The following is a 26,982-nucleotide window of genomic DNA, read 5'->3' as shown; positions in this document are numbered from 1 at the left end:
GAAGAGAGATTGCCAGGTTCTGAACTTTTTAAGCTGATCTCCATCAGCAGTGACAAGAGCTTTGGAGCAGAGCTCCCAGCTTTAGGTATCAGCTGTGATAAACTAGGCTCAGTTCACCTAGTTCCTGGAATGTGTAGGCATCTCTGCTCCTCTTAAGTTCAGGATTGCCGTTCTGTTGCTGATGGGGAAAATTCAGAGAGGGGCTTTTCAATGGATGTGCAGCCGAGAGCATCAGCAGTGGGTGTTTCCAGCATCCTTGAACGCTGCTGCCTGCTGCCTTTACAAGAAGGCAGCTCTCAGGCAATGGGGGTGGACAGACGGCAGAGAGCCTCGGCAGCCCTCTCGCTCGGCTTCATCTCTTTAATCTTGTCTATCACAGCCTTCAGCAGCAGCTACTGGTGTGAAGGAACGCAGAAGGTAGCCAAACCATTCTGCAGCAAACTCGCAGGTGGGACCCACTGCATTCGGATTAACAGCCCAGGTGGGAATGACAGCAGCGTGGTTCAGTACATCTGGGAGACAGGAGACGACAAGTTTGTGGATCGAAAGTTTCATGCCGGCATTTGGCATTCTTGTGAAGAGATGATCAGTGAACACGGTGAGTGCCCTTCTGGGAAGCAAGTCTCCCTCATCCTGATTTTCTTTGAGACACAAGATAGTTGTGTCTCTTCTTTCACATTTTGGCTGGGGCTGAGTGAAAAACAGCGGCTGTGGTGCAATCAAGGTTACAATTGCGAGAAATAAGGATTCCCTGAAATGACGCATGACTCCTGTTAACTCCCTAGATAAGTCTCTGTAGCTTTATGTGGCAATTTATGAAAGTAGTTTGGTATTGCCCTCTTCTGGATTTATTTTTGGTTTATGATTTCTCAGTGGTCTCCCATCCAAGTAATAATTAGATTTGTTGCTGCTTGATTTTTCAGGATCAGCCAGTCAGCTTGCTGTTTCCAGCTGGCAAAAGCAATGTTCAGATTTTAGCTGTTTCATTTGTGTGTGTGGGGGGGTTTGCCTTACTCTTCCATCTGTATAATGGAAGCATTTCTTTACATTTGATCTACATCCCATTTATAAACAAGCTGTTAAATTACACACACCGTGCTAGTCTATAATGTGATTTGATTTGGCTTTGCATGTTACAGGACAAGGTTTCTCAGCCATGATTTATGTGCTAACACATGTAAATGTAACCATGATGATTTGATCAATAAATTGTGGATAAAACAAACCGTGGCTTAGCGCATACCCAACCAATTCCAAAACAATCTTCAAAGACTATGAAATGCTTTAAGAGAGGATACAATCTATTACCCAATGGCATGTGTTGCAAAGTTATTCCCCAAAGCTATGTTGATAATTATTTTTCACCCTTTTTGGCAACTCACAAATCAAAATTCTCTTGCTATTCTAATATGAGGTTGGAAGGGGAGAAAGGATTATAGGGATTAAAATGATTTCTCCCATATTATCCTGATTTAATACAAGAAGGGACATCATAGAATGCTATTTGAAGAGAAACGGGCCTGATGTGGCAGAAACTATACAGAGCCTTAAACTCCAGTCACAATAAATATTTAGACTTTAAAGGGCCATAAGACACTGTATTGTTTGCAAAGAATACAGCAAAATTAACACTGAAATGAATAGTATTTGGGTGAAAAAGAAGTAATTAGAACTCATAATGTTATCTCTTTCACCCAGTTTATGAAATAACTAGAAAAGTATTTAAAAGAGTAATCTTTGATGAGGTAGGCAGACATAAAATCTATTAAATAAATAAATAAAGTAAAAAAGTGGATAGAACATTTTTAACTTTGTTTACAATTTTAGGACACACAAACAAACACAGAAACAGGCACACAGACTTTTATGAAGAAGAAGAATTGGTGCTAAATCTGTGGAATCCATAATTTGGAGGAACTTATATTTTAAAATACAGCATATGATTGAAAAAGATAAAACCTTATTCTCTTTTTCTTAGTCAGAAGTTTGGGGCCACCAGTACAGATGGATTCTGGGAGAATCAGGATAATTGCCTTTTACTTATTTTAGTAAATAAGAGGGAATTGTTGACATCATTCATCATGTTTTAATGCATGAAGAATGTAATAGCTTTTATTAGGTATATGGATTCGTCAGACTCCTTTATTAGGTATATGGATTCTTTAGACTCTGTACAATACATTTATCAAAATATTAGCAGACTGATTCAAATTATAACTGAGCAGAATAGGCAGCCAAGGACAGAATTAATGTTGCAGATCAAGTGTGGGATTGCCAAACCTTTATTTTCTCTCCAAACAGAAGCTGAGTGCAAGACATTAAACTGTAATGGTCACTGGAAATTGCCACATAGCACCCTTTTAGTTACCTGTAATTGTTTTTCCTGAGCAAGAATAAGTCAGTTTATGAGGACATGTGGGGGAATGAAGAGCACACATATAGATGAAAATTAGGTTTGGAGAAGTTTTCAGACTGATTTTTCTTTGAAAACTGCTGTCAGCTCCCTCTCTTGCCATAGTTACTAATATAAGAGGTAGGAACATGTTTCCAAAAGTTATAAAATTGTCATTTGCTGAAATGACCTATTCTTTCACTCATAAAGCATAGAATGGGAGTCACAAAATCTCTTAGTCACCTCTAGTGTGATCGAAATGATGTTAAAACACACTGAACTCTTGGAATGTGCTCTTATGAATACTGTGCCTTACTTATTTGTAGGAGGGAAGCAAGATAAATCTTCCACCCTGTTTACTTTTAATGAAAAGGGGTTTTCTGAATAAATATGGTTTTTCTCCCTGAGTTTATGACTAATCTGTAGCCTCTGGAGATATGACTGACTGGCAGCATGGTTTCCTGCCATTTTTAAGCTTGCAGCAATGAAAGTATTTCAGTGCAATTCTTTTCCCCTGGTTAGAACCAATTCCTGAAATGTCTCTGCTTCAAACAAAAGAAACAGGAGAACTTGGTTCCGGCAAATGGGATGTGACTCTCCCCATTTTACTTCATTTTCCAATCCTCTGTGCCTCTTACCTCCACTACGAAAAAGCTGACCATCCTTGTTGAATGAATGCATAGGAAACCCATCTTAGTAATGTTATCTATAAATACCCCAGACTCCCATAAATAAGAGAAGATTCTGAGAATTTTGGTTCCACCCATTCTTGAGAGCACTCTGTGGGTCACAGATGAGGTGCTGGAAGCCAGTTGCTAGTCCTGCCCTGAGAGGCCATTTTCTCTCTGGCAGGATTTTATCCAGCCCCTCAATGCACGCCTGAAGATGGAAGATGCATCTCATTATTAGTGTTGCTAGTCTTACAGCTTGGTCTCCAGCCCATGGATCACAATGGCTTCTGAGGTGTTTTTTTTTAAATCTTTTTTAACATTAGAACTGCTTTTCATCAAGATGGTGAATTATTACACCAAAACACTCAGATTGGTTGCTGCTTCTGCAAATTACCTGCTGTTGGCAAGCTGCTCTTATTTATTATTATTTTTAGTTCAAACATGTAAGTCCCATCATGCATTGGCAATCATGGTGAAAACCCAACACATTTAACACCACAACATTTAGGTCAAAGAAGTGCTTTATATTTAGTGCCTATATTATTTCTGTATCCCCTTGTACCATGTATACAGGAGATGCTTCAGAAAGCGCAGACGAATTTAGATCTGGCCTCCAGAAGGGGATGGGGTGAAACCATTACTGAGCCCTAAGAAAAAAGAAAGCATAAAACTAAAACTCACCCTGACTTGATCTTGTTCTCTTGAAAAAGGAAAAAGCAAAGGCTGTGGGCAGATTTTCAAAATTCTGCTAATGTATCTCACAATAATAAAGTAGCCTCACTAGAATTCCAGCAGTATCTATTTCTTGACCTATCTCTAAGCAAATTTCATGTTAGATTCTGCCCAAGAGGAGATGTGTTTAGAGCAGGTATATATCTATTTCTGGGACTGGATTGGCAAGATCGGAATTACCCAAACTGGAAGGATTTATACCACGATTCCCCTAAAGATTTCTCCACACTCATTTCCGTTCTAAACAGTATTCCACTGAATCACTCCACGTGCAATTTGGACCAGTGCAGTGGTGTGATCCTAGGCTAGCACAAAACATTTGTGCCTATAGCACAAGACTCATCCACTTTGATATTCAGATGGTCCCAGCAACCAAATAAAGTAAACAATGCTACCAGAGACAACATCATCCACTTCACCAAAGGACAGTGGGCTTATAAACCAGCTACTGCAGAGGTAACACATAGCTTTGTCCTTCAGAAAACTGACTGCTGCTTTCTTTTCTACAGTATATCATTTAATAGTAGAGCAGCTGTAACAATCTTAGATAGTCACTACAGCCATAGAGAGAGATTTTGTAGTTAAGGGCCAGAGAGACAAATTGGACCAAATTCTGGGATTGAAAAAAAAAAAAGGTTTCAATCCCAGATTATGAACTAACCTTTGGCAACAATTACATCATATTCAGCTGTGAAGTCAGAAGACAAAGCAAATGGCTAAGGGAACTTGAAGAGCTTAAGACAGGGGTCTTCAAACTTTTAGGGTTGTCAGTATTATTCTTGTATCCTGTCAATTTTAAATCTGAATCCAAACCAGCCTGATTTTCAGTTATATTTTCTTCTATCTCTTTTTTAAGCTCATTCTTATTGTATGAGACAGACTAAACAGTAAATTCTAGGTACATTGTTATCCTTGAATATTTCCAGAATTAAAATACTTTTTTCCCATTTTGTATTGGTGGATCTTCTCCTTTAATTATCATCTTTAATTTTTTTTTTTAGTTGCTTCTAGTAATGAGCCTTCACAGTTTTCTCTTATCAGTTTTTCTCTCATCCAGAACATTTACCCAGGAAGAGATTAGACTACTTCCTGTAATTTGTTTAAAATCATATTAAAATATAAATAAATATATTATAATTTAATACATATTAAAGATATATAAACCTCAGAATTGTTATATATTTCTAATATGATTTTAAACAAATTATAGAAAATATTCCATTTTTTTTCCTTCTTAAATTTTGTTTCCAGTCAGTCTGGACTGGATTGTTAGTCCAGTTTAAAAAAATCCACAAATCCACATTTTAATTATGCTTTTTCCGCTTATTTCCAAATAAACAGCTTTTTTAAGTTTTTAACCTGCATAAATCTTTCACTGAGGGTTGGAGGAAAAATCACCCAAGGTAATAAAACATACCATTTCCTGTAAATGTGATTAAGAGGAGAAGTGAGTAAATGGACCCTCTGTTTGGGCAAAGCCTACTCTCCCAGTTCCCAGACCTCTAAAATCCACCAGAGACCACTGCTTTATGGTCTTCTTGTGGGAACCATCTGTAAGAAGCACTCTGGGCAATCCCAAGTCCTCTCATTGATCCAGAGAGAAGTTTGGGGAGCCAGTTCCTTCACCAGTTCCATTTTCTGCTGCAGTCATGAGCATTGTTAAAAACGAAACGGTCTTTTAGTCCACTATTACTTCTTCAGAAGCCTTAAAATAATTTTTTGCAATCTGTCTGTGATGGGAGTTGTATGCAACCCATCCGGTTTGGGGAGGTTCTTCTAAAAGCTAGAAAATAATATTGAAACATACTAAGGTTATTCAAAGTTTATCCACTGAATTGTCTCTCTGAAGATACTGCATGTTTTGGTACAATTGCCTACATTTCCATAAATAGGAGATACAATCAGTTATTTGGAGAGTCTGTGCTACAGGGTGATAAACTGACTCCCTCAGGAAAGTTTCTGATGAGATAATGTTATCCTGGCATTTGAGAACAAACATAAAAGTGCTGATGGATTGTACCACCAACAGCCCCTTTTGTAAAAGAGCTAGTAGCACAAGTGAGAAGAGACACTCCAGATAAAAAGCTGCCTGGTTATATATGCACTCTGGTGCCATAAACAAATACCAAAATAAGACACATGAAACCAGGTGGATGGATGCTTTTCCAAAAGATGACTTCCACTGGGATTTGCATTTCCAATAAAACAGTAGTGGAACATCTTATCTCGGTGCTTCTGGCTTCCCCACCATCTGCTTCCAACTTGCTGCTTGTGGGAAGCTCTTGTTCCTATAAATGTTAGGAAGATAATAACCTGACATGTGTTTCTTTTAAAAAAGAATCTTTAATTTTCAAGTGCTCATTTTATGTGCCTTATAGGTGAGAAATGCAGAAGTTTCATCAGCCTGATACCCCCAGCAGTTCAAGGTAATTATATACTGTCACTGTTTCAAGTTCTTTCTATATTTATATCCAGTGTTCTGAATCACAGGGGAAAACAATCTTTTAACACATACACATGCACATCCAGGTTTTATGAAACATACGTTGCCTTAGATAGATGTTCAGAATTTTTGCTGAATGTCAGATTTGGGCCTGGATTAGACAATCCTTCATTCTCCAGACAGTCAGTATATATGTCAGTTTAGAGATAAATCTTAAAGAAGCCCAACCTGGCTTTCTAATTTGAAAGCAGGAAAAGCAAGGCTCTTCTGCAGACTGAGTCCAGTCCTGATGGCAAATTGATGGCAGGCTGGATAGGAATGCTGGTAATTACTATCTCAAACATCTGAAGGGTTCCAGATTGGGGGAAGTGCCTGTACTCACCCATCCTTAAAATCTGAAAAGAAATCAAATTTGATAACCATCTATGTACCGTAGCTCTACTGCTGGTTTGTAGAAACAAAATATTCCTTTAAAATGGTCACAGTGCACTGATTTGTGTGTATGTGTGTATTCCAGGAGTTCTATGGTTGTCCATTGCAGCAGAGATCCTCTATATTATTTTACTCCTGATGGGCATCACTCTCATGTTGATTGAAATCTGTCATTCCATCAGTGTCCTGGATGGGCTGAAGCTTAATGCATTTGCTGCTATATTCACTGTTTTAGCAGGTAACCGTTTGGTATTGCTTCTGTTGAGAGTTAAAGTCAGCTAAAGGAAGAAATGGTCAATAGAAAGAAATTATTTTTATACTAGGCATAGAAAGATCGGTTCTTAAGGATGGGAAGAGATGTCTTGTTCTAAGAGAATTAGCTGCTGATACTCAGACTCTCCACATTAAAGGGAATTTTTGTGTGAGGAAAAACTGCCACCCATTTCAACAAAGAAACAAAAGATTTCTGGGAAACGATGGCTGTAATGACAGCCAAGGAATGGACAGAAAGTCCAAACAAAATGGAGCATCTGCTTTGAATGTAGAAGGTTCCTAGTTCATTTCCAGTTAGTACAATTCCTCACACCAAAGACATGGAGGAGGATGGATTACTTCTCTACTTGTCATCTTCTGCTTATTTATCTTTTATCCCCACTGTGACTTAGCAAGAGCTAAATCTGTTCAGATACGTCTCCCTCTCCCCCCCCCCAAGAAATTCACTCAGTATTTTATGTGCCCTAGCATCAATTCATAAAGGAATAATTTGTTGAAACTATGATCAACTGTTACAGGTCTCCTTGGAATGGTGGCTCACATGATGTATACCACCGTATTTCAAATGACAGTAAATTTTGGCCCAGAGGACTGGAGGCCTCAAATGTGGGATTATGGCTGGTCTTACTGGTAAGTTCTGAAGCAAAATATATCACAGAAAGATGGGCATGAGTCAAATCATTCTGAGGGAATCATTAACATTAAAGCTATCATTTTTTTTTATTTCTTATCTCAGTGACAAAGTATTGTAGCCAGGTCTGAGAACAGAATCATAAGACCTTGCAGGCTTGCTTCTCAAGTGTATCAAACGGGTGCTTAATATTGATAGCGACATCTTAACAGCAACGGTTGTGTGTGAAGTTCAAAGATGAAAAATATCTTGTCTTACTCTGAGTACAGTAAGCTCTGTATTAAGTTGGCTTTCTCCTATCACTGAGGTTTTTCAAAAGAATGATTCCTTTCTATACATATATTGACCCCAGGAATTTCATCATATTGCACAAAAGAAAAACAGTCGTGGAATGGCTGAAAGAGATGAGAAAATGAATCTACCATCGCCATAAGCTTTTTCAGTTTAGTAGCCAAGCCAATAAGAAATCTGCTAAAAGGCATATATTTTACAAATATGTTCAGAACCTATAAAAAGGTGTTAGCTGCTCAGTAACCATTTCCCCCCATATACTAGTAATACATTTGTTTGTGCAACCATTTTAATGTTAGGATTGGGATCCCCTAGAGGATTGTCAAAGGTAAGATGACCCTCATTCTTAACCAGCATAAATTGCATTTGGTGGCATTTCTACTGGTTGGTGGTTGAAATATCAACAAATCATCTCATTTGATGCATCATTTTTCATTAGTTGGGCCTTCTGTGGTGAATTAAAAAGAAATGCTAACCAAATGACAAAAATGTCACTGATGAAGCCTAGTACAGGGGTTCCCAACCTGTGGGCTGTGGCTCACTACGGGGCTGTGGCCTACTGGCCACTGGGCTGGGGGACAGGCTGGCCAGTGTGCGCACCCACCCCCACTCTTGCTAGCGCCACCACTATGAAAATGGGGCTCTGTATGGCAGAGCCCATGTGGCAAAAACAGAAGGTGCTAGCAAGTGTCATGTGGGTGCTAGCACCAACCTATTTGTGTTGTGTGTGCTCACAGCACCATGTGTGTGTGTGTGTGTGTGTGTGTGTGTGTAAAATGCTTCCCCCTCTCTTTCTTTCTGGTCCGCCAACCGAGAAAGGTTGGAGACCTCTGGCCTAGTGGCATTTCTACTTTTTCACTAGTGGCATGAAAAACCAGTGAACATGTGGAACAAATTTGCCTCTTCCCTCTGCGGAATTTCCTGTAGAGATGTTCATGTGTGATCATTCAGCTCTATTTTAGAAGCAGTGAAAGATAAAAGCACAAATGTGAAATCACAGTGAGACTAATAGCAAAACAAGTCCAACAGGATGTTCTTACATGATAGAGAAATGTTTTAAAAGATAGGTTGTTAGAAATGAAATGTAAATTCTTGGACTGTATAAGAGATCTGAGGGCTGTTCAATCTGGGGGGTGGGCGTGTGTATGACTGTGTCCTGTCATTTTTTTCCCCTTTTTTTCTCAAATTGACAGCTTGGCGTGGGTTTCCTTTGCCTGCTGCATGGCTTCCTCTGTGACCACAATGAACAGATACACAAAAACTATTTTGGAATTTAAATATAAACAGAAGAAACTGGAGAGAAGTCTACAAGCTAAATCCAAGCCTCCTGTTCCAGAAAAGGCTTGGAAGATGTATGTTGACACCCTCCAGAGCACAAACGAGGACTTCATGCATCCCTTAACAGCTATGCACAACCCATCCAGTCCTATGGGATTTGCAGAGTTAAATAATATTCCGGTGGCACATTGTGAAGAATATTGCTAAGAAGGAGATCCAGGATTGTTGATTTTGTTTTGTGTTATGGAAAGTACCAATGTATGTATGTTGCATTTTTCTTTTGTATGTTAAGAATAGTGGTGATGACCTGCAAAAGAAACACTTTGGAGAAAAGTCTTTCTAATTTGGGATGTTCTCTTTTGCTTTGACAGCATAGTTAGGTAGAGAGATTGATAGCATAACCCCATGCAGGTATCCTCAGAAAAAAATTCCACTGGTTCCAGTGGGACTTACAATTCATTGGCACAGGCAGGTTGCGCCAACATGAGTATGGATCAACAACCATTTCTTGAAGATCTGCTAATATCATATCTATTGATAGCTTCCTCTATCCACACCAGCCCACCAGGTAGGTAACTTCTGCCTGTCTTTCTCTGCTGTGCATTGAAAGTAATGGTTTCCGACTTGTGCTGGCACAACAGCAGTGTCAGCTATATCAGTTGACCTCATTTCATTGTTGGCACATGGTTCCACTCTTGTTGGCTACCACTTGCTATTACAGGAACCTTTTTTTTTTATCTGCTCATTGACACTGCCTTCCATGGCCATTTGTGCTAGGCTGCCAATCCATTTCTGAAGGGACCTCAACCAGGGGACCTGTTGGTTTTTTGCACTGTTTTTATTCATTTCATCAGTGGTCCAGTGTCCTTCCTTCCTTCCTTCCTTCCTTCCTTCCTTCCTTCCTTCCTTCCTTCCTTCCTTCCTTCTTGTAGAATGCAGTATTGCAGACTGACTCTGCCCACAGCCATCAATCCTAACTAGTTGGTAAAATGAGGACCCAGATTGTTGGGGGCAACATGCTGATATTTGTAAACCATTCAGAGAGTGCTTTAAGGCACTGGTGAGCTGTATATAAGTCTGATTGCTATTTCTTTTTTCTTTTCTTTTGCCAAATGAAATAAACTATGAAATGGCAAGTCTTTCTTTTTTTAATCTTTCTTTTTTAACCAGGTTAAATCGATAGAACTGTTCTAGCAGTTTCATCTCCTAGCCTAGTCATTTGGGAAAAGAAGTAAAATAGTATTTTAAATTTCTTACTGGTCCACTGATGGACATACCAGAGGGAAAATGTCTCCATGGAAAACTCATGTTCTACAGATCTGCCTGCTGGAAAGAAAGGGGCTTATGCTTGATTTCTTGACATGGGCCAGGCAGATGAAAAGCAAGAGGGGACCAATAGTAAGCATGGTTTATATCAATCACCATTGTGACTAAAGTGGAGGAAACCAGCTTTATTTTTGTTAGTTTTTTTAAAGTTATATTTATTATTTTTATAAATAATTCAAGATGGTGAACATATCTAACACTCCTTCCTCCTCCTACTTTCTTCATAACAGCAATCCTGTGAGATAGGTTGAACTGAGAATGACCGGCCCAAAGTCACCCAGTTGGCTTTCATTCCTAAAGTGGGACTTCAGCTGATAGTCTTCTGGTTTCTAGCCTGGTGCCTTAACCACTAGACCAGGGGTAGGCAACCTTGGCTCTTTTATGACTTATGGACTTCAACTCCCAGAATTCCTGAGCTAGCATGGCTCAGCTTGGAAACCTCTCCCTTTCCCCTCAGCGTGGCTGGCTCGGGAATTCTGGGAGTTGAAATCCACGAGTCATAAAAGAGCCAAGATTGCCTACCCCTGCACTAGACCAAACTCGCTCTTAGTCAGTTTATACATGTGAGTCAGGCAGCTTAAGGTTATAATGCAGAAAAGTCCTTGTTCTCCTTTAGTGAGTCTAGCACCTTGCAAAAGTTAATTCCTCTCTGCACAATGGCATTTTATCTTGACCAGGTCATGCCATTATATTGAAAACGTACAGCTGGTATATTTGATGTGTACTGTATACCAGTAGTTAAGAATATTGTGAAAGTGCTAAATATTTCAAAAAGGATAGAAGAGAAAAAAGTACTATGATTATTTGTACATTTTGATGAAGCTAAATACAGAGTTCAGAAAACTTTTGTGTCTTCTTTTGTCTTGTTTTGATCAGTCCTTTTTTCTTTAAAATGTCTTTAGAGGATTCAGCTCTGTGAAACTTCAGTAGACCTTTCTTATTAGAAGTGAAGTTTTATAATTCAGAACGGAGTTTCACTTCCCAAATCACCACACACTTTTAATAATGCCCAGAGAGGCACCTGCAAAAGTTCCCTTCCAGCAAGTAATTAAGAAAACTTTCATATTTTAACTTTCAGGTGCCAAGAGATCCTTTGAGCAGGTAATTATTATCTGACAAGCAAATCCCACCAACTAGGTTTTATACTTTTGGCTGCAGGCAAAGGTGAAATAAACAAAGGAAGCAATTATGAAGTATTTAACAGCTCAATCTTCTTGATGCCTTTCTTGGCCTTAGATAAAGAATTCTGTAATTTTTGCTGTGAGTGACAGTTAAATCAGCCTATATTATTTGGAACAGTAGGACAAAATCATCAATCATCATACTTTATTAAAAAATATCCAGGGTCTTTTTACCATAAGATAAAATTGGCTAAGACTTAAGCTTCTCTTCCTGAGCCAGGTTGCAAGACTGCCCTTTCCATTATCAGTTAGTATACAGTGCAGAGAAAACTGTAGTTTGATTATAGAGGAAGAGCAGGATTTTTTTTTTAAACTGACCAGGTTGCTTCTCCATAATAACAAAGGAGAATATTTGTAACTCAAGGTTGAAATGATGAGCCCTTAGTGCTCTCTGATCTTGGTTGTTTTCTTGCAAATATTTCCTTACCCAAACTAGGTAACATCATGAGTGCTAGCTTCAGAAAAGAGCCTCTAATGGATTTCAGAATTCAGTAAAAAAAAAAAAAAAAAAAAAAAAAGCTCATAGTTCAAATCTCCCCTATGGGTACCATTTTCCCATCTTTGCATTAGATGGGGTAAGAAAACTCTTTATTGTATTTTATTCTTACTGCTATGTGCCTCTGATGCCACACCCTTTTGCAGTTCCACAGCCTGGATCAACAAATGATATACAGAATGTCAAAGAAACCATTGATCTGCAAGATACAATAAAAGAGTTTTACATATTACACTTAAAATCCTATTTTTGTTCTACTGAAATGCAATAACAATTCCTACAAGGCAACTTGTATAATCAGACTATTGTATGAAGTTCTAAAATCCAGATATCAGTCCAAATGTAGCTTAGAGGAAATATTCTATGTTCCCAGATTTATGAGACATGTGTAGCAAACTGGCATACAGATATAATATGAATTATTGCTTTAAATGGGTTTTACTTTCAAATAAGTATGTATAGGTTTAACTAGACTGAGCTTGTAGAAATGTTGGGGAATTTATCATGCCAGATGACACTGATATGAAAAAGAAGACGTCACTGTGAATTCTGCTTCAAAAAGTCATGTCTGTCTCTTTTCAAGGCACAGTGTAAAAGTTCTGTAATAAATTTTGGGGAAAAAAACTGTGCTTGATCTGCAAAATCCCTCCCCCTCCTCCTTATATTCAGTTTCCCACATGTTTAGCTGGATCTCTGAAATAATTGGAGGACTCTATTAACCTAAACTGAATTTGCCACTTAAATTAAAATGTTCAAGTTATGATGAGTGTGCTTGAGGATTAAACTTTTTTTTCATTTCTTCTCCCTGTTTCATTTTTTTACAAGTGTAAAAACCTTTCTTCACTCATGATGCTTAGCAGAATTTGATTCTTGCTGTATAATAAAAAGAGCTGCCATTCTAACCGTGCCCTGGTCCCAATTCTCTGGATTCTTGTTGTGGTTTGAAATTGGTAGATGTTTTGCAGTATGAAAACATTGCCCTAAGAATGTAAAAAATCATGGCTGGGGATGTGGAGTTTGACTGAGGTTGGCAAACTATTCTGGTGTCAGTATGAGTAAAGATTTCAAGTCTAGATTAAGATCTCACGCTCCTCCATTTGCAAACTGGTTCTTATCTTTTTCTTTATCAAATAAAGTCCATTGAAATGGGGAGGATGGATGGATGGATGGATGGATGGATGGATGATTATTAGCTGGAGAAATGTCTTGTTTGGTAACAGTATGAGTGTTTTTTACAAGAAGCAAATAAATTCTTTTTTCCTGTATTTTTCTGGTTAGTATGGATAAAGAATCCTCAATAGGTCTGGAATAACATTGTAGACAATGTGTGTGTGTGTGGGGGGGGGATAGCCAGAATGATGTTCTGAAATGTGGTGTTCTCCGGAAGTATTGCTAGAGGAAATTTGGGAACTTGTAATCTCATAAAACCAAAAGGAGAGCAAGTTAGAGATGGATCAGGCAAAGCAACCCTTTATAGTTTTTCCCCTCATTTCCAGTTATTTTCCCTTTTCTATTGGTGATAAAATTCAATATTTCAGTAATTTTTGCAATTTGGGAATGTTAGCAATCTGCTTCTGTACATAATACAAATCCTGCAATTAATTCTTGGTTTGCCATGGATGTAGACACTATGCAGCGAAGTATGTTTTATTCTGAATTTTTTTCAAACCTCGCAACAGGATGGTATGATGTCCCACTGTGCCTAAGAAGTGTGCTAAGCTTCAGTCATCTTCTATTATTGGAGAACTGGGGAAATTCTTATAGATTCGATTCACTTTTCAGAATTCTTTGCGTGTGCACATGGGGCGAAAGAAAGTGACTTTGGCTTAAATTATTATCTTTTCACCAGAAATGTCCCATTTCTTGATGGAAACAACTGCAGTGATATCAGAAGGAATAATAAATCAGAATGGATATGCTCATCTCTTGGAAGGTTGCATATTTATATTCTTCCCCATCCATTAAGGACAAAATGTACGTCAGATGTTTGTTCAATCTGTTTTTTTTCCCCAGTTCTTTTTTCTTTCTAGCTTTAGTTTATGTTAGCAATAATGTTAATGAGCATTTTGCATGAGAAAACATCATGAAGCCTTTTGTTGGCCCTTTAGGTCAGAACCATCCTTTCTGCTGGAAACTGATACTCTGGAGCAAACTTCTTCACCTGTTCAAGTTAAAGACCTACATACCTGCCTACCACAGAGGTGACAAAACTATTTCCTGGAGCTTGTTCCCTTATTAGTGGGCCAATATTAGGAAACCTGAGACACATACACTTTTTACTTAGTCTTGTTTCTTCTCAGATCATAATCATTTTGGCCATTTGCACATTTTGTTAATTTCTGAGTACTGCAGCATGTCATTGGAAAAGGGAATTGAATTCTTATTTCCTAATGATTTTACTCATATCTTTATATGGCACTTTAGAAACGGCTACACACTAAAGATGTTTATAGTTTCATGTTCATATAAAAAAATCCCAAAGGATCATAGAAAATAAAATGACAGCTAAGTGGGAGAATTCGTAATTAGTTCAACAGACATACATTGCAGTAGCTGCAGCAAGGCCTATGATGGATCTGGTCATTGATTGACATAAGAAGAACTGATAAAGTGTAAGTCATGTGACAACAAATAAACCAAAGAACCACACAATTTTTAAAAAAAGAATGACATGATGGATTATATTTGTCACTCATATTAAATCAATTGCTAAATCCAGAAAATGATGATTAACTTTCCTAGTCCCCTTTTCAGTTTTCTCATGAGCTGAAAGAGAAATAGAGAGGAAAAGAGGTCTGGGTATTATATTGTTGATACCAACCCCAAGATTCCAAGAACCTTTTACAGCAGGTCTGCATAGATAAAAATATAAAGGATGAAATAATGTGCTGGAAAAAAACCTTAGTATAAATGCAGAAGCATCCAGTGAAAATAATTGATGGGAAGGTAGCTTCTTTTTCTTTTCATCGACATGGGATACTACGCTGTAATTAAATAATTGGCATCATCATCACTGAGCCTTTTCTAAAAAAAAATTCCCCCAAACTCTACAAGCATATGTATTAAATAAAAGTGGAGATGCAATGAACCTCTGAGTTTCTAGCCAAAACATTCAGATGGAACCGACTCCAGAACAAAACAAAATGTTCTGCTAGACCGGTCCAATAAAACTCATCTGGTTCATTTTCTCATGGTGATCAAGTAAGAAGCCAGAATATCAACCCACTAGTACCTTTTGTCTTATACCTCTCAGCAAGTAGTATTGAAAAGCATATTATCTTTTACAGTATATGAAAAGTGACACACAACCATCATGGCTAATAACCATGGTTCCCCATGCATGTCATTTTGTGTTGAAATGAAGGAAAAAAATTGCATCTGTCCTGCATGTCCCATCCTTCCATTCATAAGAGGACATGCATTTCCTATGATGGCTGAGAGTACTGTTGCATAGATCCTATGGGAATGAATACTAAGACACAATACTGGAAGAAGCTTTAACAGCATAATGGCTTTGTAATCCTCTAATCATCACGTACACATGTGGTCACTGAATTTGTTTTCAAGCAAGAGTCCTTTCCTTTCTTGACTATCATTAAAAAGATCAGCAGTTGTTTGACTTATTAATGTTTATCAATTCATCAACTGGGGGAAGATGTCAGTACTAGGGAAGCAAAAGCAACAGCCGTTTTCCTGGTGGGTGTTCATCATGATGGTTGTATGATTTTTAACATAGGCAAAGAGGATCAGACTGGAAAAAACGATGATAGAAAAAGAGAAAGCAGTTGAGAGAGAAAGGTTATTGAGAAAGGTGTTCTGTTAAAAGGACTGTTCATAGATTTACAACCCCGAGCGCTTTCTCCTTCACTGGATTCTCCGATCCATTTGCACAGGTTCCCTGAGCCAAGAAAGTCTGCTTCTCCGGAAGGTTATTGACTTCTATCAAAATCCCTAAGAAAAAATATTGTTTACTTAAAACAGCTGCAGAGAATAACTCAGAATGAAACAGACATCATAATTACATACATGGGGAGACATCTAAAGGTGCCCCAATGTACTGCAATATCTATCATCTATCATCTATTTTCCTTTCTGTCTATCTGTCTGTCTGTCTACATATCTATATCTATATCTATCTATCTATCATCTATATCAGGGGTGTCAAACTCACAACGTCACCTGACGTGTTGCGACGTATTGCGACTTTTTTCCCGTTGCTGGCAATGGGGTGGACACAGTTTCGACATGATGCATCCAGCCCATGGGCCAGCAATTTGACATCCCTGATCTATATATATCTACTTCACATATCTACCTATCTATCCCTATATTCTAGCTCCTTATCCATCCATTGATATATCCAAATATTGTCAGGCAGTCACTTCAAAGGGACATCATACATTAATTTCCAGTTAGAAAGGATACCCCAATCTGACTATAAGCAGCATACAAGCATGGGCCTCTATGTATGGAAAAGAATTAGCAAAACAGAACAAAACCTGTATATTGTGGGAATAGTGGTGGGTTCTGGCTCCTGCTTCTCCTCCTCCTGTTTTCTGCTCCATCAAACCTGTATTTTCATATTTTGTTTATAAGCCTGACTCCAGAGCTATCCCTCCATAAGAGGGATATTGCCAGTGCACTTCAATAAAAAGGATGAAACTTAAAAAATTTGCTTAATTTTGCATGTCTCTACAGGGATTACTTTCACTTACTAAATGCAAAGTATGGCAACACTGAAACTTCTTGCAACTGGCAGTAATATAGATATGATGAATTACTATATTCTGGAGAATGATTTTCATATACCTCTAGCTGCGCCAATGTTTTCAAACTCAATTTCCCCAAACAGAGAACTTTCAGAATTTATATGTTCACAAGAAGGAGCGAGGCACTATATCAACTTCCATGTTTCTTTACACTTAATTTAAGAGGAACTAATCTTGTATAATTTAACTCTCCCCTGTATCCGAATGAAAGGATTTAATTATAATTAATATATTAAACTTTATGATGTGATTTCACAAACACAAAAGGGATATTTGTTTCACTCAGTTCAGCGTGAACTAAAAACGCACAAGATTAAGAAAATTTGAATTCATTTTGTTGAGGCAGCTCTTTTTTCAAATGTTCTGGCTCTCAGCATTGGGAGCATGTCACTGTGGCTTTGCAGACCCTACACTGGCTGCTCATTGGTTTCCATGTATATTTAAAATTCTGGTTTTGACCTATGCAGCCCTTCAGGGCTTGGCACAGGACCACCCATTTCACCCAGTCTGACCAATTTGATCAATGACAGAGAAAATAATACAAATTCCACACTTCCAAGAGGTTCACAGGACTGAAGCATGAAGGAAACAGAATAACAGAGTTGGAAGGAATTTTGGAGGTCTTCTAGTCCAACCCCCTGCTCAAGCAGGAAATCTTATACCAGTGGTGGCGAACCTATGGCACGGGTGTCAGAGGTGGCACTTGGAGCCCTCTCTGTGGGCACACATGCTGTTGCCCCAGCCTTGCCTCCCCCTGTGACCCCCTCCCCTGTAGGAGAATGGCCCCCAGACTGGCCCATGCGGAGCAGCGCAGCCAAGGACATGGCAGCCAGGCAGCGTAGACAAGACTCTGCCCTCATGCCCCATCCATACAGTTGATGCTGCAGGGCATGGGCAGAGGGCGTGGCCACCATGGTGCTGCTGGGCTGCCTGGGCAATGTGCGTTGGGCCCTGGAGGCGGTGAGTGGCCCTGAGGGCAGGCAGGGTAGGCGTGGGGCAGAGGATGGAGCGGGGGCGAGGCCAGTTTTTGGGCACTCGGTCTCTAAAAGATTCGCCATCACTGCCCTATACTATTTCAGACAAATGGTTGTCCCTTAAAAGAACTTCCAGTGTTGGAGCATTCACAACTTCTGGAGGCAAGTTATTCCACCGATTAATTGTTCTAACCGTTCAGAAATTACTCCTTAGTTCCAAGTTCCTTCTCTCCTTGATTAATTTCCATCCATTGCTTCTTGTCCTGCCTTCATGTGCTTTGGAGAATAGGTTGACTCCCTCTTCTTTAATTTGTGTGGGTGTTGGTGTCAATGCAATAAAAAAGCTTCTCAAACTATCCCTTTTTATTGACCTTTCAAAAACTTCTAAAGACAATTTTTCAAAGAAACTTCTCTGAATTATGCCTGATTATGCCATCTGTACTTTTTGGTAATTACCTTTATTATTCTTTAAGTTGGTATGGTTTAATGGCAAGTTATGATATTTTTTATTAATTTTGAACTTTGTTGTGGATAGAACAGAACAGAATAACAGAGTTGGAAGAGACCTTGGAGGTCTTCTAGTCCAACCCCCCTGCTCAGGCAGACAAATGGTTATCCAATTTCTTCTTAAAATCTTCCCATGTTGGAGCATTCACAACTTCTGGAGGCGAGTTGTTCCAAATTGTTTTACTATAATCTATATAAGCTGGCAAAAATCTTTTTGTTTGCAGGAGAATGGGAACCTGTTTAATAAATAGATAAATAAAGTAACAAATTACTCTGGGTGAACTGCAGAGCTGTTCTGATCTGGAAAGGCTTATGGTCAACTCACTGTGTTATCAAACATTTTGCTGTGCCAAAGAACACAATTCACAGTTTTCCCTGCTGGGCATGTAATTATTCTTTCTTGATCTTCATGTTGACATACAGAAATTAATCAAGAAACAAATCTATTATGTAGAAATTAAAGCTGAAAGTTTTTCCTTACAAACAGTTAAAAAGGAAGGGAAACATCACCTTGTGAATTCATAAGTTGTAAACTGCTATTTAAAGATACATGGACGACTATGGTAAAACTACATTGCCAAAACTTCATCCAAAAAACGCTTTAGGTTCACAAGCAAAAAAGGGGACTTTTGAAACAAACCACATACTTTAAATATGTTTTTATTTCCATATGGGCCATCCCATGAGCCAGTTTACTATACCTTACAGGTTCTAAAAAGAAGGAATTAAAACATTTTTGCATGTTTTTTTCTGAGTTGTGAATCAATAACAGAAAACATGTATTAAAAACGGTATTACAATATCACACAATATGTTATTCTTTACTATTTCACCTATAGGAGACTCAATGGTAAGTTAAAGCTGAGGTAGAATATATGTCTCTACATTTGGTTGAGGAAAAGAAGACTTGCACAGACTAGCCTGAATGGATGTTACCAATGATTTTCTCCCTCCTCTTTCCTCTGAGATCAGGTCTTTAATAGGGCCCAAGCTTCAAGAATCCTGCTAAAGAAGCACTCATCTCCTTCTCTAACCTCTTATTGGTTCTCTTACTCAAGCAAAAGCTGATCCTAAATCTAATCTGGTTCGGAGAAATCAGCACATAAGCTGATATGTGTAGGTAAGAACTCTAATGGTTTAGTTCTTTGGTTTTCTCTAGGACATAGATCTTCAGCTAATTGTAACTTACTCAAAGGACATTCTCACTCTCCTCAGTTACAGAAAGCATAATATAAATTGGGTAAAAGCTCCTTAACGCACTGAATGTGCAGGCTTGTATTATACGCAGGTATTATTGAAACAGGACTAATAGTTTCACAAAGGCCACAGGGAAGAATTGAATAAGAAGAAAATATTATATTTAGCCAAGTGGAAACCCGTCTTGAACCCCCCCTTGAAAAGGGAAATTTAGATACGGAAAATTCATCTGCTTCTGCTGGTGCCCTTTTCTCAGCAGATCTAAGGGGATTCTCTCATTTTGTAGATAACTTTTCTGGGAAGGAAGAAAATCTAGTCTTTCTTTCCAGTAAATACAGTACTAATAAACTGACTAGTAAGCCTCTGTAGAGATCCGATAATGCTTGATCTGGATTTCTAAATATGTATAAAAGGCTAAAGAGGAATCTTTATAAGAACTTTCAAAAATCCTTTCCTTTACCCATCAAATGTTCTGTTTTCTTGGCTCACTACAGATATGATGCTTATTCTCAGCATCCGTTTCTGAACAGAGCTGAAGACAGCACCAGAATCACGTCTTCGGAGAGGTTGTTTTCTTGCTTAATAATTTTCTCAGAGCACCCTTCACCTCCTTGTTTCTAAGGCTGTAGATGAGGGGATTCATCATGGGGGTGACCACTGTGTAGAACACAGACACAGCCTTATCCTGGCCTGTGGCAGAACTGACAGAGCTGGGTCTCATGTAGGCAAAGAGTGCTGTGCCATAGAAAAGGCTCACCACCAGGAGATGCGAACCACAGGTCGAGGCAGCTCGGCGTCGGCCCTCAGCTGAGTGAATGCGCAAGATGGCAATCCCAATGCGGCCATAGGAGGCAGCGATGAGGACAAAAGGCAGAAGCAGCAGAATGGAGCCAAAGACAAACACAACTACCTCCGCCTCTGACGTGTCAGCAGATGCCAGCTTGATCACAGCCGGTACCTCACAGAAGAACTGATTGATGCGATTTTGGGTACAGTATGGCAGGCGCAGAGCAAAAGCATTGACAATGAGAGAATTGAGGAAGCCACTCAGCCAGGCAGCTCCTGCAGTCCAGCTACAGAAGTGCCAGTTCATGATGGTGGTATAGTGTAACGGGTGGCAAATTGCCACGTAGCGGTCATAGGCCATGAGACCCAACAGCACGCATTCTGCCATACCAAACACCAGGAAGATGTACATCTGGAAGGCACATCGGCCAAAGGATATGGCTTTATGCCTAGAGAGGAGATGCGCCAACATTTGTGGGATGGTAACTGAGGAATAGCAAAGGTCCAGCAGAGACAAATGGAGGAGGAAGAAATACATCGGGGTGTGTAGGCGATGTTCAACCCCAATTAACATCACCATTGTGCAATTGCCTACTAAGGTAACTAAGTATGTGGCCAAGAAGAGAACAAAAAGCATGGTTTCAGTCATGGCCCCCTCTGCCAGTCCCAGGAGGATGAACTCAGCCACAGAGCTCTGGTTGCACTGCTCCATCACATGTGCCAGCCAGGCAGCCTCTGCAGAACTGAAACAGGAAGAAGAAGAATCAGAGGGAAGTCATATCACTGCTCTCACAATTCACTCATTTTGCACAAAGGTGCATTGGTTCGGTCACCTATTTGCACAGTGTTTTGCCTAGGGGTGACTCCAGAATGTCAAGCACCTTCTGACAAATAGTTACCTCTCACATTGAATCTCTTGAAGTTAATGTAAAATATGTCATTGTTTGGTTTCCAGTCTCCGGTGTAGGACACAAGTCACTCACCCAGAGATTTATTTTGCTCCTTTTATGCCCCCTTCCTGACCTCTTTGTTCTTGGTAATTCCACTGCTTCCTCTCAAGCACTTTAAAGAGGTGTCTGTGCTTATTAGTTTTTAGTTAATTTAGTTAGGTTATTAGCCTGTGTAGACCTTAGTTTATTTTTCTATCCCTCCTTCCCTTACTTGCATCATTGATTTTATTACCCTACAGAAACCTTGTTATCTATAAAGTAATAATGCAAGGCGTAAGACTCACTACAGCAAGAGAAGGCTGGACCTGCTTTAGACATTAGTCTACTTCAAAATGGTCCTGCTTTGGAAGTGGACATGTCCCATTAAAATGGTCTCACTGACTTGGCTGTTCTTCTGTTCCCAGAATACTTAGATAGCAGCTTGGCTGTGATAAGCACAAATGTATGTTTAGACATGCACCTATGTTGATCCTTAAGAGGGAAAAAAAAAGTGTAAAGCTAATACCTTTCTCAACAATTTAACATTTAAAGCAGGGTTTCTCAAACATGGTAACTTTAAGATGGGTTGACTTCAGCTCTCAGAATTCCCTAGCCAGCTTTGCTACTAATTCTGGGAACTGCAGTTTATATGTCTGAAAGCTGCCAAGATTGGGAAGCGCTGCTTTAAAGATAATTTTCTTTCTTTCTGGACACAGTTGCGTAGAATAGTAGCTGCTTCGTGCCTTTCTGAAATAGGTCACAACTCCTTGGCTTACCGAAAGAAAAATAGACAGACCTTTCCCGCCAAACAGGCTTATCCTCACCGTGATATTTTGTTTATACTAAAGATACAAGATCTGGCATAACAACGGTGTAATTCTGCCTGCTGTCTTCTAGAAGTAATTCTGTCCACAGCTTAACAGCTACAAGCCAGCTTCTCCCTATCAGTCTGGCTATGCACCAACTTTGCACGATCACTTTGTAACTGGAAACACTGGCTGGGCAATTGCTTGCTGTTATTGATTTCTATCACAATCCAAGCAACAAAATAGTTTATTTAAGGAAACAGCTGCAGACAAACAATCCCCCCCCCTTTTTTTTGCACAAAAACACATAAGCAGAGAGACATCTAAAGGTGCTTCAGTGTATTGCAATAAGCAATGCCTTTGCTTTATAATATAAGTCCAGAACTGCAAGGGCAAACTTACTGGTACAGTTGTATATCAATGTCCCGGTAAAGCAAGGAGGGACAAACAATTGGCTACTCTCCCGATCTGTCAGTTTCAGATAAGGCCAATGGCAAGAGGTTGCAGAAGACTGCATTCTAAACATTGAAAGTCATGCAATTGCTTACTGATGCTTGAAGTTAATTTATCTATTACCTTCTAGTTCTAAACAAACATTCTTGGTATATCTGGTGAGATCTATGTAAAATAGAGCCATTTCTAAATCCAAATAAGGTTCTGATCTCCATGCATTAGCAAAATAAACAATGCAGGCTCTCTTGATTGCAGGAGATCTTTTACACATCGCCCCTTTTCATAATCTGCTTATTGCTTCTCATATGTCAGGCACTCTCTGCATGGATGCAGAAAATGGAGAGCTTTCCTAGTGAATATTTTGGGAATTGCAATAGTGAAGGATGAGCTATTTTACCTTGAAGTAAAATGCACAATGGGGACGTTTGTTGCATCCTGACAACAGTCAATACCATCTCCCTCCAGGTGTGGTTATACCGGGGGAGGGGGGGGGTGAGGGATGGTCTTCAAACTTGGCCCTTTTATGACTTGTGGACTTCAACTCCCAGAATTCCTCAGCCAGCTTGCCTGGGTTATACTGACCAGAGCTAATGGAAGATGCAGTCAAAACATCCAGACATTTACCTGTACTGCTCAATTCTATAAATGAGGCAATGACAGCTAGAGTAGAGGAAATTATGAAATCTTTTCTAGAACAGGCTAAAGATCTGCCTAGGTGTCCAAACCATAAGGATCCATTGGATGCCTTAGTGAAGTCCAATCATGGAACAAAGGCAATAATCTTTCCCCTGCCTCCCCCAACTGAGCAATTAATGGACCTAATTCCCTTTATATACATCTTGCTACTGCATCATGTAATAGTGAATTCTGTAACATGGCATGTAGTTCTATATGCATCTTGAATATAGTGAGACTTAATTCTGAAAATATAACAAAATAACAGAGTAACAGAATTGAAAGGAACCTTGGAGGTCTTCCAATCCAACCCCCTGCTGAAGTAGGACACCCTATACTATTTCAGGCAGATAGTTGTCCTTTTTAAAAACTTCCATGTTGGAGCACCCATGACTTTTGAAGGCAAGTCATTCAACTAATGAATTGTTCTAACTGTCAAGAAATTTCTCCTTAGTTCTAAGTTAACACCAATGCCGGTATAAGGAGAGCTAGTGTGGTATGATGTTAAGATGCTGGTGTAGGACTCAGGTTCTCAAGACAAGACTCAGGTTCTAGTCCTCCTTTATGTACCAAAGCCATCTAAGTGCCTTTTTCCTCTTGCTCAGCCTGGGGGAATCAAAAATGTTGTCTTCATTGGATCAGCCCGAAAGATTATGGTCTCTACCTTAAAGCAACCAACCCTATCTTCTAGAAGATAGGACATCAAGTCTAATCATCCCAAGCCAACCAGGCCATGCTGATAGGGCAGAGGGAAGCCTGTTAGGAAAAAGTAATATATTAGTATGCAGGGAATGCAGTTATTCTTTTATTTATCTTGAACACAATTCTCATAGGGAAATTTCAAAGTCTACCTTGTGGAAGAAGACAAAACTGATTTCTAGCTATTTTCTCCACATTGAGAACAAAATTATCTCCTATCTTACCACTTAAAGAATACTACTGCTACTTCTACTACTACTACTACTACTACTAATAATAATAATAGTAATAACAACAACAACTTACAAATATAAATAGAAAGACTGTGGCAAAGGCAAGCAAGAGTAGTATCAATAGTAATAGGCACCTTGGGTGCAATCCCAAAACAACTGGAGCACCATTTGAACACCATTGGCATTGACAAATTCACCATTAGTCAATTGCAATTAGTGGCCTTACTAGGAACTGCTTCCATCCAGCGACTATATCTGTAATACCATTAAATATCCACATCTGCCTATCCCAGGTCCTTGGTAAGGACTCAATAGGTGGGCAGAAATGCCAAATACAGTCTGAACATCTGGCTGATTGTGTGATGATCAACAACAACAACAACAACAACAACAACAACAACAATAATAATAATAATAATAATAATAATAATATCACTATTTTCACTCAATTGCTTGCTTTGTGAATGCTCCAACACTGGAAATTTTTAAGAAGAGACTGGACAAGCATTTGTCTGAAATGATATAGGGTTTCCTGCCTGAGCAGGGGGTTGGACTAGAAGACTTCGGAGGTCCCTTCCAACTCCATTATTATTATTATTATTATTATTATTAGTAGTAGTAGTAGTAGTAGTATGTCTTTTCTTCCATCTTCTGCTGTACCCTTTTTGAGATTGAGTGATCAGAAAAGAGAACAGCTTCACTTAGTCTGATATAAAGATTTAATTTGTTTTTAATTTCTAGAATTGTTTATTTCATTATAATCATATGTTCCATAATTCCCAGATTTCTGTCCTGAATAGGGAAAAGGGATAAACTCATTGCTTTGTGACTAGAACTACTTTTCCTTTTCTTTTCTTTTTTCATTGCACTTTCTCTCCACATTTGCTAGTAGAGAAGCAGAAATTTATTAATATAGTTTTTGTGAGTCATTATGTTTCTTCCCTTATACTGTAGATCATAGTTCAATTGGGGCTATTATGGGAATAAGGAATAAGGTTTAGTTCTTTTTTCCTCTGATCATATCTCTACCAAATTTTGATCCTAATTTTATCTCTACTATCTTTCAAGTCACAGTGATTATTTCATTCATAGGATTTAAATTAATATCTAACTTAGACCAATTTTTTCCCAAACAAATGCTAAGCTTAGACATAGATGACTTTTGTCAAGAAACAGAGATGGAAAAAAAAAACCAGGAAATCTTTTATAGCGTCACTAAACAGCACAAATCACATTGATATGATTTTTATTGGTTGCCCTGCAAAATCTGCCCTTTTGCAAATCTCTTATATTTATCTGAGCAACTAGTTGCTAGAGGAAGAATGTTATTGGCATTGGATGCAAACCATGTTTGATACGGGAGGTCAGAAATTTGATCAATGCTTGAAAGATCTGATCATCTGATTTTGGTAATGTCTACACTGTCATCTTTTTGTTTTCTGAAGCTAATCCTGTGCCCATGCAGCCATTTCCCAATGCCCCCAGATATAAAACTTAGAATCTTGGGATGATTTCAAAATGAAAGTTGAGAATTCTCAAGGAGTTATATGCTTTTCTTTGGCTCTTAAAACAAGCTATGATCATAGACAGAATAGTTGTAATCCCCCTGTATAGATGCCTTGTCATATTCACATCCACTCCTATCTCAGTAGTAAATTGTAAGTCTGCTGCTATTAGAAAATCACATATGGAATTGACTTTGATACTGATGGGATCAAATACGCCACTGAATGAATCAGAAAATGCCTGATGTGTAAAAATTACTATCTGCTCTATTTTCCATTTCCCAAATATAAAAACCACTTTCTTAAAATTCATCGGGAGAAATAAATGAAATAGAATTTGACAGAGAATCTATATATTTTACAGCAATAATGAACTGTTTTTCAGAAAAACCACAGAGGAACTTTTAATGGCAAACCAGGATAAAAATGAATTTGACTTAAGGTAATTACATCCAGTTTAATATGATTACTCCTACATATAAAATATTTTCCTCCTGCTGGCACTTAAAATATACAGACTGATGAGATTTTTTGAAAAGACTTTGGGATCTATCAGAAATCTTAAGTTCTGCATCTTTGCTTTATGATTAGTAAAATCAAATTGCTTTATTCTTGGTAAAACATATTTAAATCAACACTGTGCTATGCAAAGAAAAGCTTTTCTGAGGAAAAATTATGCTACAAATTTATAAGATTTAATTTTTTTAAATCTATAGGGTCATTGATAACTGGAGATATTTCCGAATAAAAGTCTTAGGGATTCCATGCGGTTTATTTGAAAAAATTTGTAGAAAAAGTACATCAAGGTTCACACAATTCATATCAAGACATACAATCCTATGACAATGAAAGGAATCCATCATTTCATGATACTCAAGAATCCATTAAATAATACCTATCATCTGAACTATTACTCAGATAATCCAATGGTCAAACAATACCTAAAGAAAATTAATACACAAAACATACTGAGCCCAACTATGAATTTACTTGCATTATTTTGGTTTTCCAAGGATACAGGCTTCATGAGATCCAGAGATGGAATGATTTCACTGCCAAAAGTAATTGATCTTTCAAGTATGAGACAAAAATGGAGTGATCATTTAGCATGAAGTCCCATGGCGTCAGACACAGCCCATTATAAGATGAAAGTGCTAGTTGAGAAGTCCCAAAGTGCAGACATACCTTTGTCACAAGATGAAGGACCAAAGCATCTCCTGGGGACTATAGGAACAAAGAAGCACGAACTTTGTCCTGCCTTTGACTCATATCCATAGCTAATAATGATGACAAGCTATTTTGA

General features: G+C 38.6%; 2 protein-coding genes across 5 annotated transcripts; one reads left to right on the top strand and one right to left on the bottom strand.

Moving 5' to 3' along the window:
- The first annotated feature begins 303 nt into the window (after positions 1-303).
- GSG1L2 (GSG1 like 2) lies at positions 304-9,994 on the top strand. The gene is made up of 5 exons (XM_039328073.1): positions 304-598; positions 6,174-6,221; positions 6,756-6,908; positions 7,462-7,573; positions 9,059-9,994. Exons 1-5 carry the CDS (start codon positions 304-306, stop codon positions 9,348-9,350), a joined length of 900 nt encoding a protein of 299 aa, XP_039184007.1. The 3' UTR covers positions 9,351-9,994.
- A 9,093-nt stretch (positions 9,995-19,087) lies between these two features.
- LOC120301199 (olfactory receptor 2D2-like) lies at positions 19,088-26,922 on the bottom strand. 4 transcript variants are annotated; one of them, XM_039328087.1, is made up of 3 exons: positions 23,907-23,950; positions 22,517-22,632; positions 19,088-21,122 (listed from the first exon to the last, which is right to left on the bottom strand). In XM_039328087.1, exon 3 carries the CDS (start codon positions 21,089-21,091, stop codon positions 20,144-20,146), a length of 948 nt encoding a protein of 315 aa, XP_039184021.1. In that variant the 5' UTR covers positions 21,092-21,122; positions 22,517-22,632; positions 23,907-23,950; the 3' UTR covers positions 19,088-20,143. The 4 variants fall into 4 exon arrangements, with proteins under 4 accessions (XP_039184021.1, XP_039184022.1, XP_039184025.1 ...); XM_039328088.1 differs by lacking the exons at positions 22,517-22,632; positions 23,907-23,950 and adding an exon at positions 26,865-26,922; XM_039328091.1 differs by lacking the exons at positions 22,517-22,632; positions 23,907-23,950 and adding an exon at positions 26,575-26,625.
- Between the last annotated feature and the right edge of the window lie 60 nt (positions 26,923-26,982).

The sequence above is a fragment of the Crotalus tigris genome, unplaced genomic scaffold (assembly GCF_016545835.1).
Source record: "Crotalus tigris isolate CLP2741 ecotype Arizona unplaced genomic scaffold, ASM1654583v1 scf7180000024370.6872682, whole genome shotgun sequence".
NCBI classification, from domain to species: Eukaryota; Metazoa; Chordata; class Lepidosauria; order Squamata; family Viperidae; genus Crotalus; species Crotalus tigris.
The sequence above is the reverse complement of the archived record's forward strand: the minus strand, read 5'-3'. Positions and strand labels throughout refer to the sequence as shown.